General features: G+C 31.0%; 1 protein-coding gene across 3 annotated transcripts in view; it reads right to left on the bottom strand.

The window, feature by feature from the left end:
- The window catches only part of LOC136989914 (solute carrier family 12 member 6-like), a 149,531-nt gene that overhangs the window by 24,201 nt on the left and 112,513 nt on the right, over positions 1-12,817 (bottom strand). For all 3 annotated transcript variants that reach the window (XM_067288228.1, XM_067288220.1, XM_067288236.1), the window contains one exon: positions 5,605-5,684. In XM_067288228.1, coding sequence (XP_067144329.1) covers positions 5,605-5,684 — 80 coding nt within the window. The remainder of the gene's footprint in view (positions 1-5,604; positions 5,685-12,817) is intronic.

A 12,817-nucleotide genomic window follows, 5' to 3' on the forward strand; every position in this document is an offset into this window, starting at 1 on the left:
GATGATATTTTTGATGATAAGAATGTATTGGTTAATTGTTTGAAGCTTTGGCTTGATCATTTTCATACTATATCTTTTAGTCAGGGCTTTTGTAGCAAATATAGAGGCATGAGATATAATCTATTTTCTTTTCTCAGAGTTTTGCAAGTAGTTTTGTCTAAAAAAACATAATAAACTTTATGTCAAATTTATTGATCTGTCAAAAGCATTTGACTCAATTGACTATGATATTTTATGGTTGAAGCTTTTTCAGATAGAAGATGAATAAAAGAATAGATGCCTAAGACAATTGTTTTCTAGCACTGCTTATCAAATTGAAGCTAATCATTGTATTTTAGAATAGGTAATTTCTAATATAGATTCTCAAGGCAAACCACTTAGCCCCATTCTTTTTATTTATTTGTCAATGATCATCTGAATTTTTTCATACATATATACCTATTATTATGACTACCATTGTTGATTGAATTGAATTGTCTTCTGTTTGCAGACAATATTGCAGTACTTTCTTATTCTCCTATTGGTTTTCAGCAAAAACTTAACCTTTTACAGGAATATTGTGGGACTAATAGATTATATATTGAGATTAAATCTAAGGTAATGATTTTTCAAAGAGAGGGTAGGCTGGGAAAGGATGACAAATTCTATTTATTCATTTCTGATTTGGAAGTGGTGTCATCCTATAAATATTTAGGTATTTATTTTACTCCACAGATCTTTTCATTTAGACAAAGTAATTATGAAATTTAAACTTAAGCTTTATTAAATTAGCAAGCTTATGATCAGAATGAAGCAATCTTCTGTTAAGTCATATTTTCGACTGTTTGATTCCTTGATATGATCAAGTTTGGGGTTCTTTCCTATTTGGGATCCATGTCTTGTTGACAGACTGGAGAAAACTCAATTGACATTCATTAGATCAATTTTTCATCTTAATCATTCGGTGTCTGGACCTGTTTTGAGACTGAATTGGATAGCCCAACATTGGCTATAAGTTTAACTATGGCTATTTTTCATTATTGGTTAAAGATTCTAGAGCAGATAGAGCAGTGGTCCTTAACCAATGTTCTGCGGAACCAATGACACAAAAAACCTTACACACACTGTTTCTAGCAATTAAACTAAACTAAACGTTTTCGGCTGTTTTGAAAGGCCTTCTTCAGGTGCACTGAGGTCGGTTGGAACGTCGGTTAGCAAATACTTACGTGACGTCATAGCTAAGAAGGTTTAAACGAAACTCACATTGGAAAAAATACTTTAAGAATAACCAAGCTGTGTTAATGCTGGCTTCACATACAAACGCAACCCTATGATTTATAAACTTCTGACTAATAACAAGGATAAATACAGCAAAGCCAGAATACCAGGAGTTTACTCTGTTCTGCTTGTGGACAATAGGTTTAAGCCAAGCAATAAATTAACCTACATAGGCTCAACCAACAGATCGCTTACCAAAAGGATAGCTGAACATAAGTACAACACGTGCAACAAAAAATTTAATTCCACCCTAGCCCAGTTTGCAAGTGAACCCAATATAATGGCCAAATGGGAAGATGCTAAGATTATTGTTCCTATGCTTGATTATAGCAACCTTAGAACAATTGAAACCATGGAAATCTTTACAAAATCCCTCTAAGGAAACTGTATTAACAGCAGAGATGCAGACTCCCTCTCCCCTGCATGGCAGTCACTCCTCGATAACCCCCTTAATTAAATAGGCCAATCCACCTTCACCATGTCTGTTTCGTTCTTTTTCGTGCAGTTTCTAAATTTATCTAGTTTCTTTTTCCACTTTCAACAATTCTCATATCTTCAACAATCTTTCACACAGCTTGGTTATTCTTAAAGTATTTTTTCCAATGTGAGTTTCGTTTAAACCTTCTTAGCTACAACGTCTCTTGTAAGAAGAAACCTTCATAAACAATGACGTCATGTAAGTATTTGCTAATCGACGTTCCAACTGACCTCAGTGCACCTGAAGAAGGCCTTTCAAAACGACTGAAAATGTTTGTGCTTATTAGTTTAATTGCTAGAAACAGCGTGTGTAAGGTTTTTTGTGTCATTGATTTTAAATAGTTCTAGTTTTGAGTGCAGAGTTCTGCGGAACACAGGTGTTCTACAAACCTACCTTGAGTGTTCCATGAAAGAAAGATTTTAAAAATTTTTATTCAAACTTATTCCCATTGTTACATTTGTAGATAATTCCATGTTTCTATTTTATTCAATATATTATAGTTTATTACTTTATTGCTTCATTGATTCTTAAGAATAGTAAACATGGAATTGCTTATCAATTTTTGAATTTATTGAAGTTAATGCTCTGTGTAATAAAAAGTATATAAATGGTGTCCTGTGGCCTCAGAAAGGTTGAGAACCACTGTGCTAGAGTCCAATCTCAGGAAGTTGGTTTATAACAAATTAAAATTAGTAAGCAGAAATTCTTCGCTCATAACTTGGTATACCTCAGTAGAGCATTTTTTGTCTAATTTGGGATTTTCATCTATTTATTATATTCATTTTTCTGATAAAAGAGTTTTGTTGGTCAAACTTCAACAATCTTTCAGAAATAAATATTGGGCTCAAGATAGTCTTTATATAGAGCAGAAGTATAGTTTTTTGGAAAATTCATTAGCTTTTCCATGGACATCTCAAAGTTATTTGTTTTTAAATTTAAATTATAAGAATAAGTTTTTCATAATACAACTGTGGCTTAACAAATATACTTTTATTTTTTTTAAATGGATGTAGAAGTAATGTAAACACCTTGTTCCAATTGTTCCTTTTGTAATCTTTAGTTTTTGAAAATTTTAAAAATCATTTGCTTGTATCTTGTGAATATACTGAGCATTTAAAAAATAATTTTTTTGTTAATTGATTTCAATATTCTTTATATGATTGTAATTTAAGTTCTGTAACCTTACTTAACAAAAATATTTATACAGTAAATATGTTAGAATAGTTTCCTAAATTCAACTCATATACAACTGTACCTAGATAATGATAATTATCACAATGTTTGTAATGATGTGATCTTTAAAGTTTCTTGTACCCCATTTGTTAAAGCAAAAAGCAGTATCAAATAAATGACTGATTGATTGATTGATTAATTGATTTAAAATAAAAATGTAAAAAATTTCAAAAAGTTATCAGATATCAGAGATGAAGTTAAAAATATTTGAAGTTATGAAATGGCTAACTTAAGTATTGCAATGAAGAAAATACTCTTTGGATTAACTATCTGCAGGGTTACAATTAGTTGTTCAGTAATACATATTTAAAAATATGTTTTATATCTGCTTATCAAAAATAATGTTGCAAATAATTACATTTGAAACACAATATTGTTATTGGGAGAGACTATCTGACAATCCATGAAAAATTATTAACATGGTTCTTTATTCTTATGTAAGTATTACAAAATATACTAATAAAATAGAAATTAATAATTGATTTTGATTGGTTCTTTTCAAGTTAATTCTCAGTAATTTACAATGTATTATATATTTATATTCTGATAGTATTATCTGTTTTTCATATTATTACTATTATTGCTTTGTAACTGATCTATTATTTTATTGTAATTGTCATCTTACATCAATGGTTTTTCTACCTAGTATTACCATTCTACTTTCTAGTAATAGTTTCTACATAAATAAATAATTTTATTGTTCAAATGTTATAACAATATAAAACTATTCAATAATCCAAACAGTGTGGTAGTTAATAGCTATCTTGGATATATTCAAATCCAAGAGTTAACATATCTATTGATTGAGTCTCATTTAAAGTCTTGATGATGATGATAGCATTGCATTTCCATGTTATGCAAAAACTGCTTGTTGCTAGCCTGCTCCAGATAGACAGACATGTTCAAGCGTATCAAAATTTAACGAATTAATACAAATTCAGTAATTATTAAATTTCTAACATAGGCAATTAAATATATCACACAAAAGATGGAACAGCATATGACTAATCACCAAACACCTTTCTTACTTTTTCAGCAGTCAATTTAATAAAACACTAGAAAACATTTGTCTGTTTTTTCTAAATACAATAGTTTGAATACTACATGATGTTATTTAAAATAAGATCAACAATAGACAAAACAAAATCAATGATTGTAATACAGAAAAGATACACAACCTACTATAACAACTAAGACAATACAACCAATAGACAACTTAGCTGTTAACCTGATTTCTATTATGCTTGGCAACTGGTACTGAGCATATTTCAGCTTAGTTTTATTCATTTATGGCAATGCAACACATGAGCAATCTGCCAATGTGGGAATGCCTTCCAGGAGCCATAGAGACCTACGTACACCTAAACAGGGGCCAGTTTCCCTCTTTTATAGGAAATCTGGCCTGTTACAAATGAGAAGAAAACCCAGAAAACTCCATGTAGCCAGCCCATTGGTGAGGCATGAACCCACGACCAAGTGGTTTCATCCACTTGACCACTGGTGGGCTAGCATATTTTGGTACTTGAGTTCATCTCAATGTTGCACCAGTTAGACTGGAGCTATGCTTTTGCTCGTGGCATGACTTCCTATTCAATACCATTGTTCCTGCATAGACAATGCATTGCATGAAATTGAGCACATTAAAAATATTGCAGTAGAACATGGCTTCAGCAGAAAGCTCATTACTGATTTAGCATGTAATATAAAACAAGTTAAACAAAGAACAACATAAACCTTCAGAGCATAAATGCATAATCTTGGATTTTGACCCCAGACTGAACAGGAATTACACAAAACTGGCTAAAGATATAAGCATACTACATTACATACAAATGGAATCCTACGGTATTCAGATTAATGACAAATGGAAAAGGCAGTATTAACAAAAAATGGACATCAGGATTATTACTATTTATAATTATATGATGCATTTGTGAGCACTATGTTGGCCTTTCTTTATTGCTAGACTTATTACACCATTACCGGACACAAGACCAGCCTTAGAAAATCACTTTATTTTTCCAAAATGCATTCTTTTTGAAAAAATAAAAGTGATTTTCTAAGGCTGCCTTGTGTCCAGTGATGGTGTAATAAGTCTAACAATAAAAAAAGGCCAACATAGTAATCATATGACAATAAATAATATTAATTGATAACATATTTTAATGGTTTTGGAACCTATTTATGGTGTATATATTAATACAAGCTATATATAGATATTAAATCTTGAGATTTTAAATAATGTCATGTAAAATTTAAACTGTTATATTTTAGAAAATACAAAAGCTTTTTTTTTTTGTTATTTGAATGGCTTAATAACCTGAAGCAGATCCCTAAAAGGGAACAATAACATTTGTTTTTCTAATTTTTTATTAAATTGATTGCTAGAAAAATAAGAAAGGGGTTTGGTGATTAGTTCTAACAAAGACAATTAATAATTATAAACATGCAGTTTTAATAGATAAAGTCAAATAACTAATCAAATTATAACTCTGTTTTTTTAACAATTTTTTTATGATTTAATCTTTCAAAATTATAATTTTTGATTAAATTTAAATTATAAATGTAATATGAAGTTGTACAAATAAAAATTGTTTTAAGAATTCAAAAATAATGTGACTACATCTTAAAAATACCTGTTTTGCAGCTTGGGCTTCACTATATTTCTGAGTAAAGTCTCCTTCAATTACTGACCTTATGAGACAAAGTCCTTTACCTGAAAATAAAAATCTTATTTATAAATTTTAGTAAATAACTTTCAAATAAAATAATTTTAATAATATATATGTTCTAATTACTTGTCTAATCTAAATGTAACAGAAATAATAGAATTCTTTCCTAACAAAGCTATGATATATTAAAGTCTGATATGAATTCAGTAAAATAAGAGGTCAAAATTTAATTAAATTGTATCTTCAGATCTATAATCAGAAACAAAATCTTATATCAGTTATCTGAGTTTAACTGTAACAGTTTTTGTATAAGGAAGTTATCTCAGTGGCGTGCTGTCATTGGAAGTGGTGGAAGTGCCGCTTCCCTTCTTTTTTCTAAAATATAAATTCATATTGGATGATTATTTTTATGTATGTTTCTTTGCAAAGTTATATTTAATTATAATTTTCTTTTAATTATACTGTAATTATATTGACAGATTTTCAGACATAAAATCTTTAGAATTTTTATCACTTTTATCTGTTAATAATTTTAATATTATGAAAAACAATTTTTCCAAGCGTGTTTTAATTCTTTAAATTAAGTAAATTTTATGGAGAATTTTTTGATTTAACTAAATTACGTAGCAAATCGTAATATTTATATTCATGTCTGGACTATATCGACAAGTAACTCTTAGACATAACAAGTATTATAATTAATGACAATCCAAACAAAAACGTACTAAAAGAATTATATGATTTAATAGCATTGATTTTTATGGTACCATCTACCAGTGGGTCTGTTGAGCGCAGTTTTTTGACCACGAAGCAAATTGATACATTGGCCAGGAACACTCGGTTGAAGGAAAGATTGTTGTCGCTAGTGTTGCTTTCGATAGAAAAAGAACTTTCAAATATGTTGATGGAATCAATGACCAGCGACTTTATGATAAAGTAATTAACGACTTTGCGGAAAAAATCGCCGAATAGAGTTAGTTTATAAAAAATTAAAAAAACAAGTTTTTCTATTATTGTGTGTATCATATCAATTTGTATTATGTATTATTTGTATTTTAGAACTAAAATACACAAATTGTTTATTTTTGTCATTTCCAGTATTTGTTTAAAACTTTTATGGAAATGTGAAGTTCAGGACAGGTCTGAACAGTCATGAAAGATGCGAAAAAAACGGTTAATTTAGAGAAAAATTTATTAGTTTAAAAAAAAATAGGAAAAAATCGTTTGTAGTCGGACACCCATTGTTTATATCAAACTACAAGGCAGAAACCATAAATTGCGGAAGGAAGTCGTCCTATGATCAGTGGAAGATCGAATTCATCTTCGATTTTGACTTTTCTTATGCTCCAGGTAAGTCTCGTTACTAAACGTAACGAGGGACCAACCACTCAAGAAGCGTGATTGAGGGAGAACGACCAATCAAAATGGACAAAAAAAAAATGGAGATTGATATAATCCCTGACAATCAAGGACACCATGCACTCGGTTAATGTTCCAAATAACCAAAATGCCATGTGTCAATGTGCAAAAAAAAGCAATTTCTCGTCTATTGTGTCAACCTATAACCCATACCACTTCGGACTTAGACCATGTCCCCGACGCCAACGGACGAAGTCTCCCCATGCCTTACAGACTGGTCAACGCCACTGTTCTGGGGGCACCTTCGATCGATGATCAAAGAACCACATCGATACCCAGGACGTCTGAACGGCTGATTGTCCAAAAGCAAACTATTTTGTATATAGTGTATGTTTATTTTATGTTAAAATAAACGGTTTTGTCAGATACTTGTCGTCTTTGTCTCTTCTGCCACCATGCATGTACGAATGGACCCTAGACCATCACTGACGCACAATTAACTGATTGCCCCCTGGAGCTTCTTACAGAAACACAGCTTCCCCATCATCAAATGTCACGACACGCCACTGGTTATCATCAAAAATAATGTTACAAATAACTGCATCTAAAATATTATAAGGATATAAAACTATCTGATTAATCTAACCAATGTAGTAGTTAATATTTAACCTCACCCAACTCATTACGATGCCCATTTTAACTATACTGACACAAATTGGCATATGTGCTTTTCTTTTTTCATAGCAAATTTAATTTCATTTTATTTATTTATAGTTATTTATTTGTCCATTTATTGTGAGATTATTTAATGTCAGGTGTAAATTTTAAATTTTTGAAGCATCCAAGAACAGCATGTATATCCTATGTTCGAATATTATTGAGCCAAAGTTAGGTCAAATAGAAGGTCCAAAAACATTTCTCTCATAATTACGAAGTTGGTTCCCTTAAATGGCTGCATTTTATTGTTTATTTAAATTATCAAAAATGGTATCAGCTTTACAGAAACTTAAAATAAAAAAGTTTTTAAGAAAAAAAATTTGAAAGTATATTCATTTTAAAATTTTGAAATCATTTTGTTAATGTCCAGATCCAAAGATTTAGTGATGCCTTCTTTTCTACTTATTAAGCACAAAATTCTTAAATATCATAATACACAACTGTTTCACTATTCTGTAAAGGAGTACTCTAAAAGACTGCTTTTTATTTTTACCCACTGGTAAACTATGAAACTTCGTAATAATTACCATTTTAGGCTTATTAAATGACCAAACCTTTTTTAATAACTTATAGAACATTAGTCTAAAGGTTATTAAGTTTAAATTTCAATGAAAAATAAACAGTGTATTTTAGCAATCTAATTTGTTGTAAGCATATACAGGTACTCCTCACTTTACGACCTATCTGCTTAATGACCACTCACACTTACGACCAATTGAGTTTCGATCTGCAATTTGGGGAATCCCCTTTCTCAGCTTGAGTGTTGGTCAGTGGCGGATGGTGACATGTGCACTAAGCATACTATAATAGTCTTATAGTACTATAATAGGCTAAGAGTGTACTATAATAGTCTTTTTATGAATAAATTTGAAGTTTGTTGCATAATTTGTATAATTTTACAATGATCCTATAGTCCCGACACAAGCTCCTCACTTATTGACCAATTCGCTTAACGACAGTCATCGGAACGGAACTCTGTCGTAAAGTGAGGAGTAGTTTCTATTTCTGTAAGAGTTAACTTCTTATAGTAATTAAAAAGATTGGGTCATATGGCTAAATTAGAGAATATAGATATTAACAGAAATTATTTTTACATTATGGCAAGATTTTGAAAAACAAGTTTGCTCATAACATTCAACAAAAACTTTTTCTCTTAATAAAGTACTAAACAAGGCCAGCACTATCATAGGAAAACTAGAGAGTTATCTTGGGCAACAGAATTTGGGAATGGCACAACAACAGACAAATTTTTTAAGCTTAAGATTATTTGTTATAGAGTTTATCTCAATCATCAGAACTGAATGTATCATTATTTATTATTATAAAATACTTTATAGCCCGATTATTTATGGCAGTTGCGGATGTCTATTTGCTATACATCGGGTTTTGGTTGGTGTTTATATTTAAAATACTTGAATTTAAAATCTGAATAGGTTTATATGAAGATAAGAGCCATTGCTTTAAAATTATTTTTCTGGTTGTGGACAAAGCATTTAGTTTATTTAAGCAAAAAATTTTATATGGAAAAACTTCATAAAAGATGTAAGGTAAAATTGGGACTTTTAAAATTAAACTGTTTACATGGGATAACTTCTTAACTGAGTTCTACTGTATTTCACTTTCATTTTTTATTGATAAAATAATAGATGCAGATGAAGATATTGAAAGGTACAGTACATACCTTCATCTGTATCTATCATTTGTTCATCTATTCAATAAGAGTGAAAATGTTATCGTGAATGCCTGATTTTTAAGATTTAGTTGCTATGGTCAAAGCCCAAGAAAGAAATTATCTAGCCAAGAAATTCAACTGGCTTGAAAGGTCACAGGTTTATAAAAAACTTGAATAGATATAGGTACTTCCACTGAAGAAAAATTGAAATATGGAGTGCAGAGTTCATGACCTATTTTCAAAAAGTCCAAAGTATGTTCATAGGTCAATTGGTTTAAATTCAGTGACACCTGTCCCTTCTATTTTGGCTGCTATTAAGTCAGTCCTCAAGGATGCTGACCAAATGCTTGATTCTCTTTCCACTGTTTAGACAGGACAAGATGTCTCCTGTCAGCCTACCGATTATCATGATCTAGCTCTTAGACATGTTAAAATCTATATTAGCTATTGGCTAAAATATTACTTATTAATCAGGTGTTTTCTTTTTAAATTAGTTTACTTATATTTAATATAAACCTTGTCATAATATGCTTCAATTGCCACTGTCTATCAGAGAACAATAAAAAAAAATGCCTTTATTTATCAATATTCTCTTTTATAAGTTATCAAAATTAAGCCCTCTTCAGTTCTAAAATAATAAAATATTACAAATTATTTTAATTCTGGTTTTGTTATAATTTTATTACTTTAGAACTGATGAAGGCTTAATTTTGATAAAAAGCCAAAATGCTTTTATGAATTATCAAAATGCATTTTGATAATTCATAAAAGAGAATATTGATAAATAAAGGCTTTTTTTTTTCTCTCTAATTTGTTTTTATTGTCCTCTGATAGACAGTGGCAATTGATGCATATTATGATAAGATTATCATATTAAATACTTTAAATTAGTTTACATATATTTATTAGTCATCCTGTAAATATAAGGTAACTATTATTTGTGTTATTTATTCTATTTCAGATGTTTCCTATTAACTTTATACTGCTTATTAAGGAAATTGGAGATGTCATTATTAATGAACAAAAATAATTGTAAAGTTTACCTGCAGTATGATGGTATCATATCCCCTTAGAATTACTGCTACTGCATTTTTAGTCAAAATCATCATGTGAAAATTGAGTATTTCATCTTTAAGTCCCCACTCACATATCTTACACCCTTCTATACATGAAGTATATTGATCACAATGGCCCAAGAAGGCTTTCATGAGGAATTTTGGCCTTCCATGTCTTAAATAACATTTTTCCATCTAAAAAAGTTCACCTTTGAAACTAAGGCACCTGATAATACCATTGCCTTCTTACATCCATTTATTTAATGGGCTGATAACATACTCCACTCCACTCCGCTTCAATGTCTACTAGAGATTTGGATTGCAATCTTTTATTGTCTCCTTTCAATTATTCCATCCTAAATGTTTGGCTATTGGTTCACACATTTGTAAAGCATATAATTCAACAAACTCCACAGCAGCCTTAAATGATAATTTCTCCATCATCATGTCCTATTACATGGAGAAAACATGCCCTATTATAGGTGGGATAACCCACCTGTAATATTAAATTTATTCAAAATCAGGTGGTACATTCCCCTTTCTCAGTTCCAGTCTCATGTGTCACCTGCAGAAAAGTATTTACTGAAGTTTCTGTTCTGTTTATCAATCCCTCACTGCATCATATCCTTTCCAACAATAGGGATCATCTACTTACACAGTTCCTTTAAGGCATCTGTCAAACAATCAAATAAAGTGCAACATGGAAGCCACTACTAGAATTCTTAAAAGATATATGGAGGAACATAAAACATCCATCAACCACAAGAAACCTGTAACCAAGCTCCTCAGGCTTACACTTCTTGAGCAATTTACAGTGGATGATCAAATTATTACAGCCATTGTGATGAGGTCCATGAAAATCTCCCTCTTCATCAGTTCCCAGAAGTTCTCAATGGGATTGATATCTGGTGAATTTCCATATATCAACCCCGTCCTCAGTTCTCAAAAGAATTAAAACTTTTTAAAGAAATTCAATGGCACAAAATCAACCTACTGCTTTAACCATGATAAGCATAGAAAATTTTAATAATAAAGCTATAGATAAATTATTAAATCAAAAAGAATGAAGAATGAAATTTAAATTAAATAGATTATTATCTATTAATGTTTCCCTTTTTTACTTTCTTTTTATGTGATATTTGGCATGAGGTATTGTGCAATTATTTATACGTATAATTTAACTTAGTATTTATATAGTATATATATATATATATATATAATCTCTCTACACACCGGAATTTGAAATAATTAAATAAATTCTTCTAATCTTTTAACCGTGTCGATCTATTTTTAGAATCGCAAACGTTTTCCACAGCCCCTCCTGGGCTCTTCTTCAGGCTTCATCGAATAGGCCGTTAACATTCGAACAAACATTCAATTTGAATTTCTTTTCGGAATATTATCATGTGCAACAGCTGGATATTTTACTGCGCATGCTCCATGCTCCTCCCTTTAAACGCTGTTTTCTAGCAAAATCTGCCATGCACTGGATAGGACCATTTCCTCCTTATGATTAACGCACGTACTACATAATCCTGCCTTAAATATCTCCATGGCTTCTAGCCATTTTAGTTGCTGTGGGTTATAACTGGGTATAATGATTTTTGCCTCATGCAGGTCTGCCGTTATCTCCACTTCCGACGTGTACATCGCCAGGGCCGTAGTGTATCTACCGTGCTGTATGTCTGACTCATGCTCCTTTAACCTCACTTTTAACGCACGTTTTGTGGAACCAATGTATGTTAGTTGTCTATCGCACCTGTAGTCTTCTAGTGATACCGTATATATTCCGATGAAGCCTGAAGAAGAGCCCAGGAGGGGCTGTGAAAACGTTTGCGATTCTAAAAATAGATCGACACCAGTTAAAAGGTTAGAAGAATTTATTTAATAGTATATATAGTATATATTTATTCAATATATATTGATTTTTTTTAATTTTTATTATTACAGCCATCACTGTGACAGACATTTGAAGTGCTGTGTCACTATATACAATTTTTTTTCATATGACTTATGTATATGTTTATGTCCTTTGTGTAATATGTTTCATTAGCCTGTGTCTGAAAATGTAATTGTAGAAATGTTAATATTTTTCGTTCAGGTAGAACCACTTTTTTGGGGTAATGTCATCAGCCGTGCAACGATTGATTGTATGTAGGGATTGCAATTGCTGGATCCCTCATCCAGCAATCCAGCTGGATCCAGCGCATTCTTCGGCCTGCTGGATCCAGCACGAAGTGCTGGATCCAGCGCTGCGGATCCGCAAACACTCAATTAACTTTCTAAATAATTGCGCAAAAGTCTACGTTGTCGTGTTGCTGCTTTGCTAACTACTAGACTGCTACTAATTACTTACTCACCACTTTACTAACAC

The sequence above is a fragment of the Centruroides vittatus genome, unplaced genomic scaffold, assembly GCF_030686945.1.
Source record: "Centruroides vittatus isolate TY-2023 unplaced genomic scaffold, ASM3068694v2 contig_1309, whole genome shotgun sequence".
NCBI lineage: Eukaryota > Metazoa > Arthropoda > Arachnida > Scorpiones > Buthidae > Centruroides > Centruroides vittatus.